The sequence below is a fragment of the Hyperolius riggenbachi genome, chromosome 4 (assembly GCF_040937935.1).
Source record: "Hyperolius riggenbachi isolate aHypRig1 chromosome 4, aHypRig1.pri, whole genome shotgun sequence".
NCBI lineage: Eukaryota > Metazoa > Chordata > Amphibia > Anura > Hyperoliidae > Hyperolius > Hyperolius riggenbachi.
In genome coordinates, this window is record NC_090649.1 from 160,045,135 (window position 1) to 160,064,090 (window position 18,956).

The 18,956-nt window shown below is 43.1% G+C and overlaps 1 protein-coding gene across 1 annotated transcript in view; it reads left to right on the forward strand.

The window, feature by feature from the left end:
* DHX36 (DEAH-box helicase 36) overlaps window positions 1-18,956 on the forward strand; it is a 114,392-nt gene that overhangs the window by 37,554 nt on the left and 57,882 nt on the right. The window contains exons 7-11 of the mRNA XM_068280874.1: window positions 5,548-5,622; window positions 5,706-5,872; window positions 10,098-10,179; window positions 13,013-13,153; window positions 16,656-16,758. Coding sequence (XP_068136975.1) covers window positions 5,548-5,622; window positions 5,706-5,872; window positions 10,098-10,179; window positions 13,013-13,153; window positions 16,656-16,758 — 568 coding nt within the window. The remainder of the gene's footprint in view (window positions 1-5,547; window positions 5,623-5,705; window positions 5,873-10,097; window positions 10,180-13,012; window positions 13,154-16,655; window positions 16,759-18,956) is intronic.

Genomic DNA, 18,956 nt, shown 5'->3' on the forward strand with positions numbered 1-18,956 from the left:
TCTTCTCTGGTGTCTTTTCAAGTCCAAGCCTGCCCCCTTGTGGCTCTGTTATGACTCAGCTATAATCATTCCTGGCAAAGCCAGACTGAATGCTCAGTCAGGGATTCTTATCACAGCTGATAAGACACTTTTAGCAGTGGGGATGAAACGGAGAGCAGGGTAGGTGTTTTCTCTAATGTTCCCACTGATTTATATGGTAAAATACATGAGGGTGCTTCGTCTCTGGTTCACTTTAACCACTTAAGCCCAACTGGACGAGATTTCTCGTCCAGTTGGGCTGCGCGCACTCCCGCGGGTCGCGCGCGCTCCCGCGGCCCCCCCCCCCCCCCCCCCCGTGCGCGCCCCCGCTGCTGGCCGCTAGATTACCGATCAGTGAAAGGGATTATAAATCCCTTTCGCTGATCGGACCCCCCCCGGAGAAAAGCCGACAGCGTCTCTTCAGATGCTGCGGCTTTTCTGAGCTCTGGTCTCCTTTCTTCTGCCTGGGAGCGAGATCGATCGCTTCCAGGACTTTTTGATTCTGGCCATCTTGTGGCCAAATAGCAAATTACACCTGTAAAAAAAAAAAAAAATTCAAATTAAACATATAAATATATTAAAAAAAAAACCTGTTTACCTCCCACACCAAAAAATACCCACATACAAGTTTAAATTAAAAAAAAAAAAAAAAATTACAATAATAAAAAAAAAAAAAAAACATAAATAGTTAAGGGTCTGAACTTTTTAAATATGCATGTCAAAGGAGTATATCAATATGATTTAATAAATTATGGGCTTCTAAACAGTGATGGATGCAAAACGGAAAAAATGCACCTTTATTTCCAAATAAAATATTGTCGCCATACATTGTGATAGGGACATAATTTTAACGGTGAAATACCCGGGGCATATGGGCAAATACAATACGTGAGTTTTAATTATGGAGGCATGTATTATTTTAAAACTATAATGGCTGAAAACTGAGAAATAATGAATTTTTTCCATTTTTTTCTTATTCTTCCTGTTAAAATGCATATACAGTAAAGTGGCTCTTAGCAAAATGTACCACCCACAGAAAGCCTAATTGGTGGCGGAAAAAACAAGATATAGATCAATTAATTGTGATGAGTAGTGATAAAGTTATTGGCAAATGAATGGGGGGTGAAAGTTGCTCGGATGTAAAAAAATGTCAACCCTTCGGGCTTAAGTGGTTAAAGGAACACAATTTGTAAAAAAATAAAACTAAAAAAAAATTATTCTGGAAAGAATGCTAGTAGAAGGGTTAGTGAAGGGTAGGGAATTCGTTAAAAAATAAATCACCCTGCTGTTTACTCATACACAGCAGCGTGAATGTGACAGCTCTTCCGACAGGACAGCTCCTATCTGCCTGGCTAAGATTATTAGACTGTACTGTAGGCTGCTAATGGATTTTCAAGCACTCCTGTGATTTTAGCCAGAGCAGATAGCTGTACCGTCGTAAGAGCTGTCACATTCACGCTGCCGCTGCCGTGCATATGTCAACAGCAGGGTGATTTATTTTTAACTAATTCCCTACCCTTCTACTAGCATTCTTTTCAGAATAAATCTTTTTATTTTTATTTTTATTTTTTAGAGATTTCGCGATAGTGGTCCTTTTACAGTGTACATGAGGGGGCAAAACATAATACTGGTTTACTTGTTTTATTTTACAGCCTGAAAGAGTTGATTTCTAGGCATGCAAGTGACCGCTTCTGCCTTGTCAATACCTTGTAGGCAATATAGTAAACATCACTGATAAGCAGATAACATTCATAAAAGTTTTTCTGGCAGATTACAACTTCTGAGCTCAGGGTAGAGCTATAAAAAGGTCAATAGTTCATGTATTTTAACTCTGGGACAGTTAATAGCCTGCCACTGAGCAGAGACAGTAAAACATTCAACATACTTTGTAATTGTTTAACTACAAAATAAAACCCTGGGATATTTTTTTTTAAAAGTCATTTTTTAGTAATCTGAGTATAAATATAATTGTTTATCTCATCCATTTATTTTTACCTTTGAAGAGAACTTGAGGCGGCTTTAAAGAATAACTGTCGGGCATAAAATAAATGAAAAATAATTTATTTGTATCTGGTAAATAAGTAATAAGGATGCTAATTGGGCAATCCAAAAGTTCAAATCACTATTACTTTTCTTGTTGATAAATTATCGTTCCCCAGTTTACATGACTCTTATTTGGTACACAAAAGAGAAGTTGCAGGGCATGCTGGGTTGTCTTTTTTTTTTTTTTTTTTTGCTTCTCTACTTCCCCTCAGACTTAACTAATGCAGCCTGATTGGCTGAAGCCTCTTTCCCTCCTGTTTTCCCCTCCCACATCTCTGTTCCTCTCTGATTGCCCAAAATTTCTCATTCTGAAACAATGCACTTTCTATAGTGAAGGGCGGGCAAATCAGACAGACGAGACTGAAGCCTAGTACACACATGCAATTTTGATTGACCAATCATTGCTCAATTTTACCACCTCCCTGTAGTATAAGGGCCAACAGATTTTCCATTCTATGAACAGGTTGTATAGGTAAACCCTCATACTACATGGAGGTGGTAAAATTTACCAATGATTGGTCAATCAAAATTGAATGTGTGTACTAGGCTTAAAGGGACACCAAGCAGTGCAGAAACTATGGAAAGATGCATATCATTTTAAAGCTCTTTCTCCTCTTTCCAATGATATATAAACCGCCACCCTACGCCTTTTAGTTTTCGCTATTTTCGCAATTGAAATTGCTGCGACTGCGATTTCGATCAGAAAAATAGAGAAAACTAAAAGGGTTAGGGCAACGATTTAGGGGTCGTCAGAAAGAGGAGAAAGAGAGCTTTAAAATGATATCCATCTTTCCATAGTTACATTGTATTACACAGGGCGACTTTTTCTGCTGAATGCAGCTGCTGACTTTGAGAAGAAGTCGCCCTGTGTAATACAAGTAACTATGGAAAGATGGATATCATTTTAAAGCTCTCTGTCGACCCCTTAATCGAAAATAGCGAAAACTAAAAGGCGTAGGGCGGCAATTTATATATCGTTGGAAAGAGGAGAAAGAGAGCTTTAAAATGATATGCATCTTTCCATAGTTTCTGTACTGCTCGGAGTCCCTTTAGGGGCGGATATTACATCATGACTGGCTTCAAAATAGCCACAGTTATATGGAAACTGTCTAGAATACGATTCTCTACTTTTCCTTTATAACATTCACAGGAATCATAATGTGGACAGTGCAATACATATGTTAGGTAAGTAGAGCAAGTATTTATCTACTTATATATTTGGCTTTTTTTTCCTGAGATGTTATAGCTGACAGCTCGTCTTTAAAAAATATATATCTACTACCTGCTGCACATTACCTCCCGGATACATCTCTGCTGCTCTCCGTGGCCCTGTTTATCCTCTGCAGCCTCCGGTCACTGGCAGACGAATCCAAGATTGCTGTGGTCCAGAAGTACTTCCTGGGTCATGGCTTAGCTGCTGATTAGAGGAGGAGGAGTGAGATGACAGACGTGGGGAGCAGGTTGTTGGAGGCGGGGGTTGCGGAGTGATTAACAGCTGGAGGGAAACAGGCGGCTAGCGACAATTAGATTGTCACTAGCCTGTCGCTAGTTTTTTTTTTTTTGGTGGGGGGGGGGGGGGGGTACAACAGAGCCCAGGAGGGGACTGGCAGTGGCACTAGAAGGACACAGAGGCATGTCATTGGGCAGAGAATATGCCTCTGTGTCTTATAATCTACAGTGTTCTCCCCAGAATATTTTTCCAGCCGGGTGGCATGAAGAAGTAGCCGGGTGGTTCACACTGGGTGTGGAATCACACTGGGGGGGGGGGGGGCGCGCTAGGTAGTACTGAATGGGTGGGGGCGGCCAAGGATAAAAACACACACACACACACTATATATGCACACACTATACACGCAAACACAAAATATATGCGCACACACACGCAATATAGGCACACACCACACACACTATACACACACCCAACACACACACCATACACACACCATACACACAATATACACACACACACACACTTTAAGAGGACCAATCATCTGTAATGAAGATACTCTGCTATGAATATCAGCAGGAGGCTGCTGAATAAAGTGCTCTGAAGTTTAGACTGCAATAACCACAAGTATTTTTCCAAGTTTAGATAAAATTACAGCTAAACTGCTTTATTAGTTTCTAGAAATAAGGTCAGTAATGCCACCTTTTTATAATCTATCAGCAGAAATCTGCTGCGACAGTACAGCTCTCCTCTCCACATCTGTTTAATCACTAGTTAGTGAGGACAGTACGAGTGTGTGTGTGTGTGTGAAGCTAACTCTGCATATAAAAGGCATTTATCACAGCAGCGCACAGCCCCCCTCCCCCGTTATGACAAGAGACTTGCAGGTCGGAATGAATAGAGCCAGGCGTCCCGCGGTGCAAGTTTATCTGTCCTGTGTGTAACTTAACAGCTTTCCCCGCCCTTCTACACTAGGAAGGGAGCTGGGGAAGAGGGCAGCCGGAGATGACGTCCCTGAATGACAGCGAGCTGGCTGCACAGACACAGCCGCTGCTGTTATAATGATTCAAGAGGAAGTAATTCTGCTACAAACGGCAGCCGGGCGGGAGGGCAGGGTCAGGTGGGCGCTCCGCCCAGTTGAAAGGCTCTGGGGAGAACACTGATCTATATCCACCTTGCGTTCTCTTTTTAAATAATTACCTTGTGAATCTGGGTTCTGACCTCCCTGGTATATTTTTCAATCTGTAGGGAAGCAGAAGTCGAAGTACCTGTTCATACATTTTAAAGCATCTATTCAGGCACACTTTTTCATAGATCAATGTCAGTTTGCAGTTGGAGAACTGGTCTATAAGTGTTTTGATTAGCTGATGCCAACTAAATGTCTTGTAAAGTAGTAGGCCAGGAATCCTGACACTGGCCATTTCCTGCACCACCGATTGTCAGTGCTGCTATAGGCTGCAGTCCTCCCTGAGAATTTGAACCATTGTCACCCCCTTTGCAATCTGAACGGTGGGAAAAGTGCAACCCAGACAGCAGCTACGCCCACTGAGCCAGACAAAATAACTCGCTGAACTCTATGCTATTGGTGATGTCATCAAATTTTTAAGATTGTGGTTTCTAGCTGCTAAAGCTTTATTTCACATAAAAAGGTAACATCAGAGTACATTACAAAGATGTTAGATGTGTGCCTCGAGATGAAGTCCTCACTGGAACAGTTTCCTTGATTAACAGTATTTAGTGGAACTGGATGATGACATTGATCTCTGGATTTTAAGAGGTTAATGTGATAGCACTGGAGCACAAAGCTTGTTAGGGTGTTATTTTCTCTTTTAAAGCCCATTGTGCAGGATGTGGCATCTTTCCCGCTGTTGAAGTGATAAGTGATATTGACGTGAACATCTTTACAATATGCTTTCTTCTAACACGAGACACTCTTCTGACACTGACATTTTCCATTGTTCCATTTGTTGATGAATACATCTGCCATGTTGCATACAAATGAATTGATTTACTCTCTTATTTTATTTCCTTCATTTTAGTCAGTTGCCACGGAAACAGGGATCTATTTTGTACTGTACGACCGGCATTGTTCTACAGTGGCTTCATTCCGACCAGTAAGTTCTCCCATCTGCTACTGAAAATACACTTCTATGTTATGGATGTGATCTTTGTTTCCTGAACCTGTGTTTTTTTCCAGGAACTTGGTCAATGTCAGCCACATCGTCATTGATGAAATCCATGAAAGAAATCTGCAGTCCGATGTCCTCATGGCAGTTGTAAAAGATCTTCTGAAATTTCGGCCGGACCTGAAGGTCATACTGATGAGTGCTACTCTTAATGCTGAGAAGTTTTCTCAGTATTTCGGTAAGTTCCCTGCTTATGTAGTGAACTTTACTTCCTTAAAGGGACTTCGAGCTCTGCCTAAAATCAAAATTTTCACTTACCCGGGGCTTTCTGCAGCCCAGTGCTGGTCGGGACGTCCCACGCCGGCCTCCTGGCTCTTCTCCCCACGGCTGTCCATATAGGGCTGTCCGGCGGCTCCCCGGGCGACACTGGCCGAGTGTCGGGGCTCCTTCTTCCGCAAACCTCATCAATGATGTCGCACGCCGGCCGCCTCGCGTCATCACGGCGGCCGGCGTGACAGTACGGCGCATGCGCGATTTTATCCCGCATGCGCCGTGCTGTCACGCCGGCCGCCATGATGACGCAAGGCGGCCGGCGTGCGACGTCATTGATGAGGTTTGCGGAAGAAGGAGCCCCGACACTCGGCCAGTGGCGCACGGGGAGCCGCCGGACAGCCCTATATGGACAGCCGTGGGGAGAAGAGCCAGGAGGCCGGCGTGGGACGTCCCGACCAGCACTGGGCTGCAGAAAGCCCCGGGTAAGTGAAAATTTTGATTTTAGGCAGAGCTCGGAGTCCCTTTAAATGGAGGCTGACATATTTATTTCCTTTTAAACAATACCAGTTGCCTGACAGTCCTGCTGCTTTTTCTCACTTCAGTAGTGTCTGAATCGCATACCTAGAAACAAGCATGCAGCTAATATTTTCAGATGTTTGTCAGAAACGTCTGCTCTACATGCTTGTTCAGGGTCTATGGGTGCAAGTATTAGAGGCAGAGGATCAGCAGGACTGCCTGACCATGTGTATTGTTTAAAATTACCGTATATACTCGCAAGCAAGCCGAATTTTTGACCCCCCAAAAGTGGGCCAAAAGTTGGGGGGTCGGCTTGCTTGCGAGTCATGGGTGGATAGGTGCTGTCCCTCCCCGCTCCCCCCGCGGCCGCCGCCGCTGCTATTACCTTAGGCGGCGCCGCTTCCTCTATCCCCGTCGTCCTCCGGTAAGTAACTCATTCACAGCAGCGCGCCCCCCGCTGCTGTGATGACGCAGGAAACCATAGAGAGCGGTTCCCATAGTAACGGCATCGCCGCTACAGGAAGCCGCTCTCTATGGTTTCCTCGTCGTCACAGCAGCGAGAGGCGCGCTGCTGTGAATGAGTTAGCGGAGGAGGACGGGGATAGAGGAAGCGGCGCCGCCTAAGGTAATAGCAGCGGCAGCCGCGGGGGAGCGGGGAGGGACAGCACCTACCCACCCACCTACCCACCCATACTGGGGCACTATGCTAGCTATATGGGGCACTATGCTAGCTATATGGGGCACTATGCTAGCTATATGGGGCACTATGCTAGCTATATGGGGCACTATGCTAGCTATATTGGGCACTATACAAGCTATATTGGGCACTATACAAGCTATACTGGGGCACTATACAAGCTATAATGGGGCACTATACTAGCTATAATGGGGCACTATACTAGCTATAATGGGGCACTATACTAGCTATAATGGGGCACTATACTAGCTATAATGGGGCACTATACTAGCTAAACTGGGGCACTATACTAGCTAAACTGGGGCACTTCACTAGCTATACTGAGCACTATACTAGCTATAATGAGCACTATACTAGCTATAATGAGCACTATACTAGCTATACTGAGCACTATACTAGCTATACTGAGCACTATACTAGCTATACTGGGGCATTTTACTAGCTATACTGAGCACTACCTACCTATACTGGGCACTATACTAGCTATACTGGGACATAGTGGGGGGATCACGCGGCCAGCGTTTCCTACCCCCGGCTTACATGAGGGTCAATCATTTTTTCCTGTTTTTTGGGGTAAAAGTGGGGGAGTCGGCTTACATGCGGGTCGGCTTGCTTGCGAGTATATACGGTAAATAAAAATGTCAGCCTCCATATCGCTCTCACCTCAGGTTCTCTTTAAGATAACATGCACATTGAATGGAACTAGACTAGCACAGTTTGAAATGCATTTTGTACAGCTACTTAGCGGAGCTTTACTAATTATAACTTGATGAATATAATTGCTTATTTTTTTACAATGGTAATTTATAAATTATTTAGAAAGTATTAAAGCATTGTAAAATCTTGCTTCATCCTTTTTTTTTATATTCTTAAATTTATCAAAAATGGTGGTATCTTTACTGCTGGCAAGATGAATAACTGAGATGTCTTTCCACACTGAGTAGTGAGCAGGAACATCAGTTGAACTCCCAGAGTGCTTTGGGAAATAAGCTTTGGTTAAAGAGGAACTGTCGCGAAAAATTTAAAATGCATACAAATAAGTACATTTCTTCCAGAGTAAAATGAACCATAGATTACTTTTCTCCTATGTTGCTGTCACTTACAGTAGGTAGTAGAAATCTGACATTACCGACAGGTCTATCTCTTCATGGGTGATTCTCAGCAAGGCTTTTATTCTTTACATAGACATTCCCTGAAAAATATTTATCCAAAGATGCTGGCCAGCCTCCCTGCTCACTGCACACTTTTTGGCAGTCGAACGGAGCAACTCCAATTCACTAAGTGCTTTATAAAAATAAAAAAAACCCTGAGACCCCCCCCCCCCCCCCCATAAGATGATGAGCTAGTCCAAAATCTGTCACTTCTGTCAGATTTCTACATTTCTACTACTTACTGTAAGAGACAGCAGAATAGGAGAAACATAATTTATGGCTCATTTTACTCTGGAAGAAATGTTCTCATTTTTATGTTTACATGTATTTTAAATTTTAAGATTTTTGTGACAGAGGTCCTTTAAACATTACTGGTATGGCGAGGTCACATACCAACATACAGCACTATGTAGTTATAAAAAGCAATTCTGATGCTTAGTGTCCCTGAGATGGGGAAGAAAAAATGTATATGTACCTGAGGCTTCCTCCGTCCCCCTTTTAGGTCAAACACTCCCTTGCTGTTCTCCCAGGCCACCTTTATTCTCCACTAGGTGGCACAGTACATCCTCCATTCAGCATATGTGCAGTTGGGCTGCATGTGCTCCCCTGTCCCCGTTGTTCTGTGTCTGTGCAGCAGTACAACTTCTGTGCAACTTCTGAGATGTACTAGGTCATCCAGCGGGGAGTTGGAGCGGCCTGGAGAGAAAAGCGAGGGAATGATCGGACAGAAGGGGCTGGAGGAAGTCCCAGGTGTGTATTATTATTATTGTCCCCATCTCAGGTTTCCTATAAACACGGATACTGAATATAAAAATTGTCATCTTGAATAATTATGTTCTGCCATAAGTTGTTACAGGTGTTCTTTTAGGCTGGGACCACACTATAAGCACTTTTCTGAGCGCTTGTGATTGCTGAGCGCTTTCTGAGCATTTTTAAAATATCACTCCCATTCAAAATCGCCGCAATCTGCATACGTGGTGATATTTACCACACTGTTAATGAAAGTGAATGGGCGTGATTTTTAAAAAGCGCTCAGAAAAGCTCTTATAGTGCGGATCCAGCCGCACTGCAGACTAAAATAGAACAGTTAATTGGGGCCAAATATTTTTGGAACTGGAAAATTTGTATTGCTATTATCTAGCTGAATGCTATTTTTATCACTTGGTGTTCAAGCAATTAGCCAAAAACCCTAGAAAAAAAACCTGGATTCATTTTGGCAACAGAAAGTGAGTGCCTGTATGGGCTAGGCATAGAGGAGGAGGATCAGGGCGGTTTACACCTGGCCAAGTTCCCACCACACACCCAATGTTAGTTTATAGGTGGTTCACAACAGCTCAGACTACACACAATTTCTAATCCTGTTGTGAGCTCAAATAAAGAGACTCTGAAGCGAGAATAAATCTCGCTTCAGAGTCTCTTTAACGGGGGTAAGGGGCCCCCGTTTATTCACGGGATAGCGGCGTTTTAGCACACGTGCCCCTGCTAACTATGGGCTCTGAAGCGAGATTTATTCTCGCTTCAGTGTCTCTTTAAATTCGGACAGCCAGCTGCATATTTTCGGACATTGTGTATGTTCTCTATACTTTTTTAGTGCTTCTGTGGACAAACAGAATTTAGCATAAAATGTGTTTGGTGCGTGACAAAAAGTGCAAAAATATGTGCATGATTTACACACGACTGGCAGGTGATTACGGTATTCCACCTTGGCATACAGTATAGTTGGAATAATGGGTATTTATTACATAAACTGAAAATGTTGCTGAAATTTAGAATTACATTTTTACATTGATTTGAGAATAACATAATAAATATGTTCTATTATACAGATAACTGCCCAATGCTGCATATTCCTGGTTTTACATTCCCTGTCAAAGAATATCTTTTGGAAGATATTATTGAAATGCTAAGGTACAGTGTTTTTTTTTTTTTTGTTTTTTTTTTTTTTAATAGGATGAGAGTACACAGAAGCCTATATTTTAGGCAGGGATCTTCATACTCTTTAGGCCTCTTGCACACTGCATGCATTGCCGATTCCGCTTTTAAATCAGTTTTTACCTCCGATTCCGATCTATAATCTTTACTGCATGCTGCTTTTTTTGATCCGTTTTTCTGTTGAATGTATTCAGGGAAAATCGGAATTGAAAATCAGAATCAGAAAACGGATTTACAGTGTGCAGGGAGCCTAAGGGCCCTTTTCCACTAGCAATCGCTAGCGTTCACGCTGAACGCTAGCGATTGCTGAATCGCAATTACCGGCGATTCCCCGACGTTCGTGGCCGCGATTTTGCTATGCACTGCATAGCAAAATCGCGGCAAATATCGATCCGCCGCGTGTTCGCGTTCCTGGCAAAAACGAATCGCGGTAGTGGAAATGACCTACCGCGATTCCTATGTTAAAAAGCAAACCGTAGCGATTGTAAAATCGCTAGCGGTTTGCGTTTTTGCGATTTAGCCAGCGCAAACGCGCTGGTGGAAAAGGGCCCTTAGTAAGTGTATTATCTGCGCAGGCAAAGAGCAATGGTTTTTACTGCACCTGTGGAGGTGACATGCCAATATGTTAAAATTGGTCTGAAATCAATAATGCAATATATTATAATAATGAAAACTTTTTTTTACACTAAATTGTCCATTTACAGAGATTTTTTTCCCACCCAGCATGGGTATGTGTGAAAGAACACCCCAAAACACATTATACTACTTCTCCTGAGTATGGCGATACCGCATGTGTGACGCTTTTTTGCAGCCTAACTGTGCAAAGGGGCCCAACGTCCAATGAGTACTTTTAGGATTTCACAGGTCAATTTGACTTATTTGCTTTCCAGACTACTCCTCACGGTTTAGGGCCCCTAAAATGCCAGGGCAGTATAGGAACCCTTAAAAGCAACTCCATTTTGGAAAGACACCCAGAGGTATTCTGTGAGGGGTATTATGAGTTCATAGAAGATTTTTTATTTTTTGCCACAAGTTAGTGGAAAATGACACTTTATGAGAAAAAACTAACAAAATCAATTTCCACTAACTTGTTACCAACAAGTTTTTGTTTCTGGCCGTTTGAGCAGACACATGCACATTTGTGGCCCGCTGGAGGTAATTTTTCAGGGCTCGGAGCTAACGGACACAGCAAACCTTCTTGCCACAGCTCACATTGATGTGCCATGCTGGATAAGCTGCACTACCTGAGCCGCTTGTGTGGGTTGTAGACTCCATCTCATGCTACCACTAGAGTAAAAGCACCTCCAGCATTCAGAAGTGACCAAAACATCAGCCAGAAAGCATAGGAACTGAGAAGTGGTCTGTGGTCACCACCTGCAGAACCACTCCTTTATTATATCTTGCTAAATTGCCTATAATTTCCACCTGTCGTCTATTCCATTTGCACAACAGCATGTGAAATTGATTGGCAATCAGTGTTGCTACCTAAGTGGACAGGTTGATTTCACAGAAGTGTGATTGACTTGGAGTTACATTGTGTTGCTTAAAGGGATACTGTAGGGGGGTCAGGGGAAAATGAGTTAAACTTACCCGGGGCTTCTAATGATCCCCCGCAGACATCCTGTGTTGGCGCAGCCACTCACCAATGCTCCGGCCCCACCTCCGGTTCACTTCTGGAATTTCAGACTTTAAAGTCTGAAAACCACTGCGCCTGCTTTGCCGTGTCCTCGATCCCGCTGATGTCATCAAGAGCGCACAGTGCAGGACCAGTATGGTCTGTGTCTGCGCAGTACACTCCTGGTGACATCAGCGGGAGCGAGGACACGGGCGTGCAGGCGCAGAAGTTTTCTGACTTTAAAGTCAGAAATTCCAGAAGTGAACTGGAGGCGGGGCCGGAGCATCGGTGAGTGGCTGCACCAACACAGGATGTCTGCGGGGGACCATTAGAAGCCCCGGGTAAGTTCAGCTCATTTTCCCCCGACCCCCCTACAGTATCCCTTTAAAGCGGATCCGAGATGAAAAAGTAACTATAATAAGTAACTTGTCTAAATATCTTATCTAAAGTTTACATAGTTTACACAGCAAATCTAGCTGCCAACAGCTTCAACAGTTTATTTATTGCTGTGATACAATGAGGGCAGCCATGTTCTGTTTGTCACACTACACTGAGGCAAGCTGATGGCATCTCCAGCACTCAGCCTGTGGAAAATTTCACTCCCTCTGCCTCTGAAATCTCTGGATAGTAACCTCCTCCTCCTGCTCAGACTGAGCTCCCGTAAGCCCTTGCTACCTGGGACTGAGTGCCAAGGCTCTATGAAAAGCTGTGGGCGGGGCTTGTTTAGCTTATAGGGAATTAGAGTATTAAAACAAAACAAAAAAAAAGTATTTGGCTTGAGGAATGCCCTATAAACTATATGAAAGGAACACAATTATGCAATGAGTAAAGTTTATATCGGATCCACTTGAAGTGTTCCCTTTGTTTTGAGCAGTGTATTAGTGTTTTTTTTATTATTTTTGTAATGTTACAGTATTGTATAAACTGTAGTAAATAGTTGAAAACAAATTAAAGGCACATTGAAAACAAACAAAAAACTTAGAAAAACATAAATAATTTACTTTTAGGCAAGTGTAGATTTGAACATATAGTATAAACTATGCATAACACAAACTCCTGGAACATAATCGGTTTGTTATTAGGGGATTGCCTGTACTATGAGCAGATCGTTATGTAGGTAAACCCTACTACATAGAGACGGTACAGTTGTAGCCAGTCAGTTAATCTTCTCTTCTCTAATGCATGGTTTACTAGGTACACCTCTCAGGACAAGGACAACAGGCCCAAGTGGAATAAGCGTTTTATGCAAGGTCGGATGATGCGACCAGATAAAGCTGAGAAACAGCAAATCTACCAGGAACGCTGGCCTGATTATGCGCTTTCACTTCAGAAAAAGTATGTGGCAAATTCTTCTTTACAAGGTGCTTTCTATCTGCACTCCATGGTAGGAGCTTATGTTTTATTGGGCATGATTCACAAAGCTTTTTCTCCTGTTTTCACCTTATCCGTTACATTTTTTAGCTCCCAAAGAGCAAAAATATAATTTAATTAAGGTAAGAAAAGTAATATTGAAACAAAGTTAATCAGGACCAACTTACTTTGAGTGATTACTTGTGAATGTGCTGAAAGGTTATTTTTATCAATTAGGTGATAAATAAGTCATTTGAGACGATTTGTGAATAGAACCCAATGTGGCAAAATCTTCAGGCTTTCAGTAAAATACTTCTTCAGACAGCAAGAGAAATTAATCACTGGTTCTTGCTTTTCCAATTCACAACACCCTTTAAAGAGAATCTGTATTGTTAAAATCGCACAAAAGTAGACACCAGTGCGTTAGGGGACATCTCCTATTACCCTCTGTCACAATTTCGCCGCTCCTCGCCTCATTAAAAGTAGTCAAAAACAGTTTTAAAAAGTTTGTTTATAAACAAACAAAATGGCCACTTAAACAGGAAGTAGGTTGAAGTACAGTATGTCCTCACATAGAAAATACATCCATACACAAGCAGGCTGTATACAGCCTTCCTTTTGAATCTCAAAAGATCATTTGTGTGTTTACCTTCTGTCCCCTGCAGCTCTCATCCACTGAATAGTGACAAGCTGTGAGGCTGATTGTTTCTTTCTGCAGACAGCTCTGCCCTGTCTAATTCCTCAGTATGTGTCAGCAACAGCCAGCTCCTTTCACAGCCTAACAGAGGAGGATTTGTATCCAGCTCTCACTGATATCAGAGAGGCTGCTGGCTTATGTAAATAATACACACACGGGAGTGTGCATAGAGGGGCCTGGAGAGGGGTGTGCATAACAGTTCAGCACGGAAGAGTTGGCAGCCTTCCAGACACAGGGCGACAAGTCCGACAGGGAAAAGTTGCATTGATTTATTACAGAGACCGTGATAGTAGAAAGTGCTGCAGTAAGCCAGAGCACATTAGAATAGGTTTAGGAACTTGTAGGATGGTAGAAAACAGGATGACATTTTTGTTACAGAGTCTCTTTAATGGCTCGGTAAATGTTTGAGGCATTGGTGATGGTCATTTATCTGATGTCTATCCAGTATGTCCCACCTGTTTAGTTCCTTCCCCCAAGCAGGAATTGCATAATTCCTCATTCACACTATATGCGCTGCTGTGCGCATTTCTGCAGCGCGTATAATATGCGATCAGCAAGAACATCAGAAGTGCATAGAGAGCACTTCTGGTCTTCATACTATGCACGCTGCGCGGTAGTGCGAGGTGCTAGCGTACTGCTGCACTGCATGCATTTTTTCCAAAGCGCATTGCTGATCCCATTTACTGAAATGAATGGGATCAGCAGCGCAACGCACGGCAACACGGATGGCGTGCAATCGTGTGCACTTGGAGTCCCGAACACACGGCCATACGCATTGCCTAATGTCAACGAGGCCGAAGTTGAGCTGAATTTTGCTGAATGTATGCAATTCCTGCTAGATTTGGTACTCCAGACCTATAAAATGGTGGCTGGCTGGGAGTCAGCATTTGCTTTTCGTGTGTATTGCATTCAGGATTTATATAGAGGCAGTGTGGGTGAATCCCCTGGTGGTGGGAGTACTGGGGATTTGGGGTCCCAGGCGGTGGCAGAGCCCGGGGCCCCCATCTGCCATATGCACCAGTGTTTGTGTCTTTAGTCTTCGGATGGCCTCATGTTCCTGAGGACTTCTGAACACGGGTGCAGGTGTGAAACCAAACTCGTGCGTGTGCAGTACAGATCCGCTTGTCTATAGAAGTACTCGGGATGCAAGTACTTCTGTAGACTGGCCAAAGTGGGCCAAAGAACTCCACCGGGGCCTGGTACTGGAAATTACGGGATGGAGAGAGGACTGGGAAGTCTCTAAGGTCCAGAGCCTTTCTTCTACATACAGTAGGTAAGTATTTAACTCACTTTTTTGAACTGCTTCAGATTTACTTTAACCATATCCTGCAAAATGGGCATTTATAAACATCCTATGTGTGCACCGTTAGCGCAAATAGAGCATTTGTAAAAGTCCAACTGTTCCGCTAAAGCGCATGTGCACTGTGCCCATGGCATAAAATGGTTAAAAAGCTCTTCGTTTTTTTCTCTCATAGTTTCCCCTCTTAGTGCATCAGTCATCAGATTGTTATAGTTCCCTCACTTTGCTAAAATAATACAGTTCACATAGTATTGTATTCTGTTATTGTACAGTGTCACCTTAGTGCAAAGCCCTTTTTTTTTTTTACAAAGCTGCATATGCAGAGCAATGTACTGGGTAGTTATCCAACTACCATCACAGTCCTCTGCCAGCTGCATGGCATGGTGTGACATGAATAAAACCACCCAGCATGGTGCTCTTACTGCGGTATTGTACATGAGTGGAAGGAGCTGCCGTTCCCCTGGAATATTTGTTGCCATGGCGCAGCAGTGCTTCAGGGCTGTAGAGTTTGTACAAAAATCATCCGACTACTCAGTTTATGAAACTTCCAACTCCAGGTGCCCAAAATGGTCCAAAAGGAGTCCATCCAGGTACTCCAACTCCTCGACTCAGACTCTTTAGTCTAATACTTACCAGGGCTTTGAATTTGGTACAAAAATCATCCGACCCTAATTCCTCAGTTTATGAAACCTCTGACTCCGGGTACCAAAATAGCTCTGACTCAGATTCCTCAACTCTGACTCCACAGCCCTGGCTATGTGTCACAGATTTTGAGTACACTAAACCATGCCAATAGGGTAATAAGGAAATGTGATTGAAACTCATCAATTATGCTTTATTTATCTTGGCAAGACTTCTGTAGTAGATTTTGCATGTAACTGACCATTTAAAGAGTTAAATGTAATTTTAGAAAAGGAACAGCATTTTCTAAGAAAAATGTTGTTTATGGTGTTTCTGTGCTTCTACTTATTACAACTTACGCTTTTTCATGCTGGAGAAATGGACTGGAGTGCCGAAAGGCTAAGCTGACACATACTAAGGGCTGGTTTACACTGGCTTCTGTCGAGCTTCCGCTCGGTGCCACGTTTAAATGCCAGCGTTTAGACGCTAGCTTTTGAATGCTTTTAGGAAGCGTTCAAGGCTAGCAATTCTGGTCTCTGCTATTGTTTCCTGGCGTTTACCGCCTCTGAAAGCAACATGTTGCTTTCGAGACTAGATGCAACGCCGGGATCTACCGCCAGGCTCTCATAAAAGCCAGTTCTAAACGCTCCCATTCACTTGAATGGGACGGCGGTAGATCCCAAATAACGCCGGATCTGAAATGCCGCGTTAAACGCCACAAAAACGCCCGTGTGAACGAGCCCTAAAGTTTATTGCACATTATTACAGCACCAGTATTTGCCTTATGTCACAAGCTAGCTTTAACATGAAATAGAACATTTCATTTCCTGTGTATTGTTGTGTAATAGCATTGTTGCTTACATTTACAGGTATTCTGAAAGTACAATCCGTACACTGGAATGTATTGATGATGAAAAAGTTAACCTTGAGCTGATCGTAGAGCTCATCAGACACATAGTTCTAAAAGGAGAGGTAAAGATCCTTACATTTTATTGTAATGTTTATATTTGCATAAAAGCAATAAAGTCACCGGTTATGGCGTTCATTTAATCCATATATGTTCAGCAGGAGCCCCACTTATTTTGAAAGTAAACTCGACACTGAGATTTCTCTGATAGCATTTAGGAACCTCTGAAAGGTGGACTGCTCTAATATGTAAAGCTTGAAATTTCTCACGTTTGGCCCTACCTTCTTTATTTTTTCATATGTGTATTTAGCAGATTTTGAGTCTGTTTAGGAGACAAGTGGGCACAGTGACTTGCCAAGGGAAGCTTGTGTTTGCATATTGGAGCACCTACAAAGTATGTGCAAGTACTGCTAGGTGTCTACAGCTCACTAAAGCACATCTTGCGTGTGGTCCGGTATTAGTCATGGAGAGAATCCGAAGACATAACAAAAAGTTGTTTAGGTAATACCTTTAATGACCAACTGTACAAGATTCCTTTGCAAGCTTTCAAAACTTTAAGTTTCTTATTCAGGCATGTTCCAGAACTGGATCTGAACCATACCCAGTTCTGATCCAGTTCTAAAACATGTCTGAAGAAGAAACTTAGTTTCCAAAGCTTGCAAAGGAATCTTGTACAGTTAGTCATTAACGGTATCACCTAAACAACTTTTGTTCTTATATCTTCAGATAAAGCACATCTGTCACTAAAGTATCAGTAGATCTTGATCACTAGGACCCAGTCAGGGAGAAGACAGCCCTGACTGTAAAGAACATGATTGGTTTTTTTTTTGTAATATTGCCTTTAGTGCATATTGTTGCTTAGTAAATCATCATCTTACGTCTTTCGGGCAGAGTTGATCTAATTAAGTACTGTGAACTTTAAAGGGACTCCGAGCAGTGCAGAAACTATGGAAAGATGCATACCATTTTGAAGCTCTCTTTCTCCTCTCTCCAACGATATATAAACCGCCGCCCTACACATTTTAATTTTCGTGATCGAAATCGCAGGAAGCGCAATTTCAATTGCAAAAATAACAAACTAAAAGGCGTAGGGCGCCGGTTGTGTCGTTGGAAAGAGGAGAAAGAGAGCTTCAAAATGGTATGCATCTTGCCATAGTTACTTGTATTACACAGGACGACTTTTCCCCAAAGTCGGCAGCTCCATTCAGCTACACTCCCTCCTGGAGCCCCCCCACCCCCCACCCCCCCCCCCACCCTTATAAAAGGCAGGCCGTGTCCGGCATTGGACTCACTCGTGTGCCTGCAGTAATTAGAGAAGGGAGAGCTGCTGCAGACTCTCATAGGGAAAGCTTAGTTAGACTCTTGTAGGCTTGTTAGCTTGCTCCTTGCTGATTCTTATTGCTAAAAAAAAGCACCCCTCAGCAGCTCTTTGGAGAGCTAATCTTGTTCTTTGATTTTTTTATTTTTATTTTTTTTTATGTGGCTCACTTGCATTATATACAGCCCTGTCAGTCTTTGGCCCCTTGGTGGTAATTACTACTGTGCCAGGTGCAGATTTGTAATACCCATCACTGCATATAACTACCTGTTGTTCACAGTGCACCCACCTTCCTACGTGAGCGCACACATTGTCACTGTGCCTGTCCGGTATCTGTCTGTGTGTGACAGGTTCACATTATAATACCCATCACTGCATATACCTGTTGTTCCCTTCAGTGCACCCACCTACCTACGTGAGCGCATGCAGTGTCACTGTGCCTGTCCGGTACCTGTGTTTGACAGGTGCACATTTGTAATACCAGTCATTGCATAATTGTTCACAGTACTTGTGTGACCGCACGCTGTGTAATATACCTCTCTGAGCATACCTGTTAACTGCATCTGTGTGACAGCTGCACATTGTATTGTAATACCAGTCACTGCATACCTTGCTGCATTTGTGACTGCACATTGTGTTATACCTGGCAGTCAGTGCATACCTTTCACTTGAATGGATGGCAGACTTGCCCTCCATAACAGATTCTTGTTACAGGTAGTAAAGTTGACTAGTGTCATATACAACAGGGCCTCGAAAGTCCTCCTGTATTATTTTTTGTCACTACCTCGGGACTTGCATGCCATGCCTGCTGCCTTCTTTGGATGTGTGGTGGTAGTCGTTTCTCAGGCTCCAACTCCGGACCGGAATCGAGCCCCGACTCCCCGGCCGTACGCTTACTTTAACAGTGGTAGAGAAAAAAACATCGACAGTATGAGCAGCGATGGA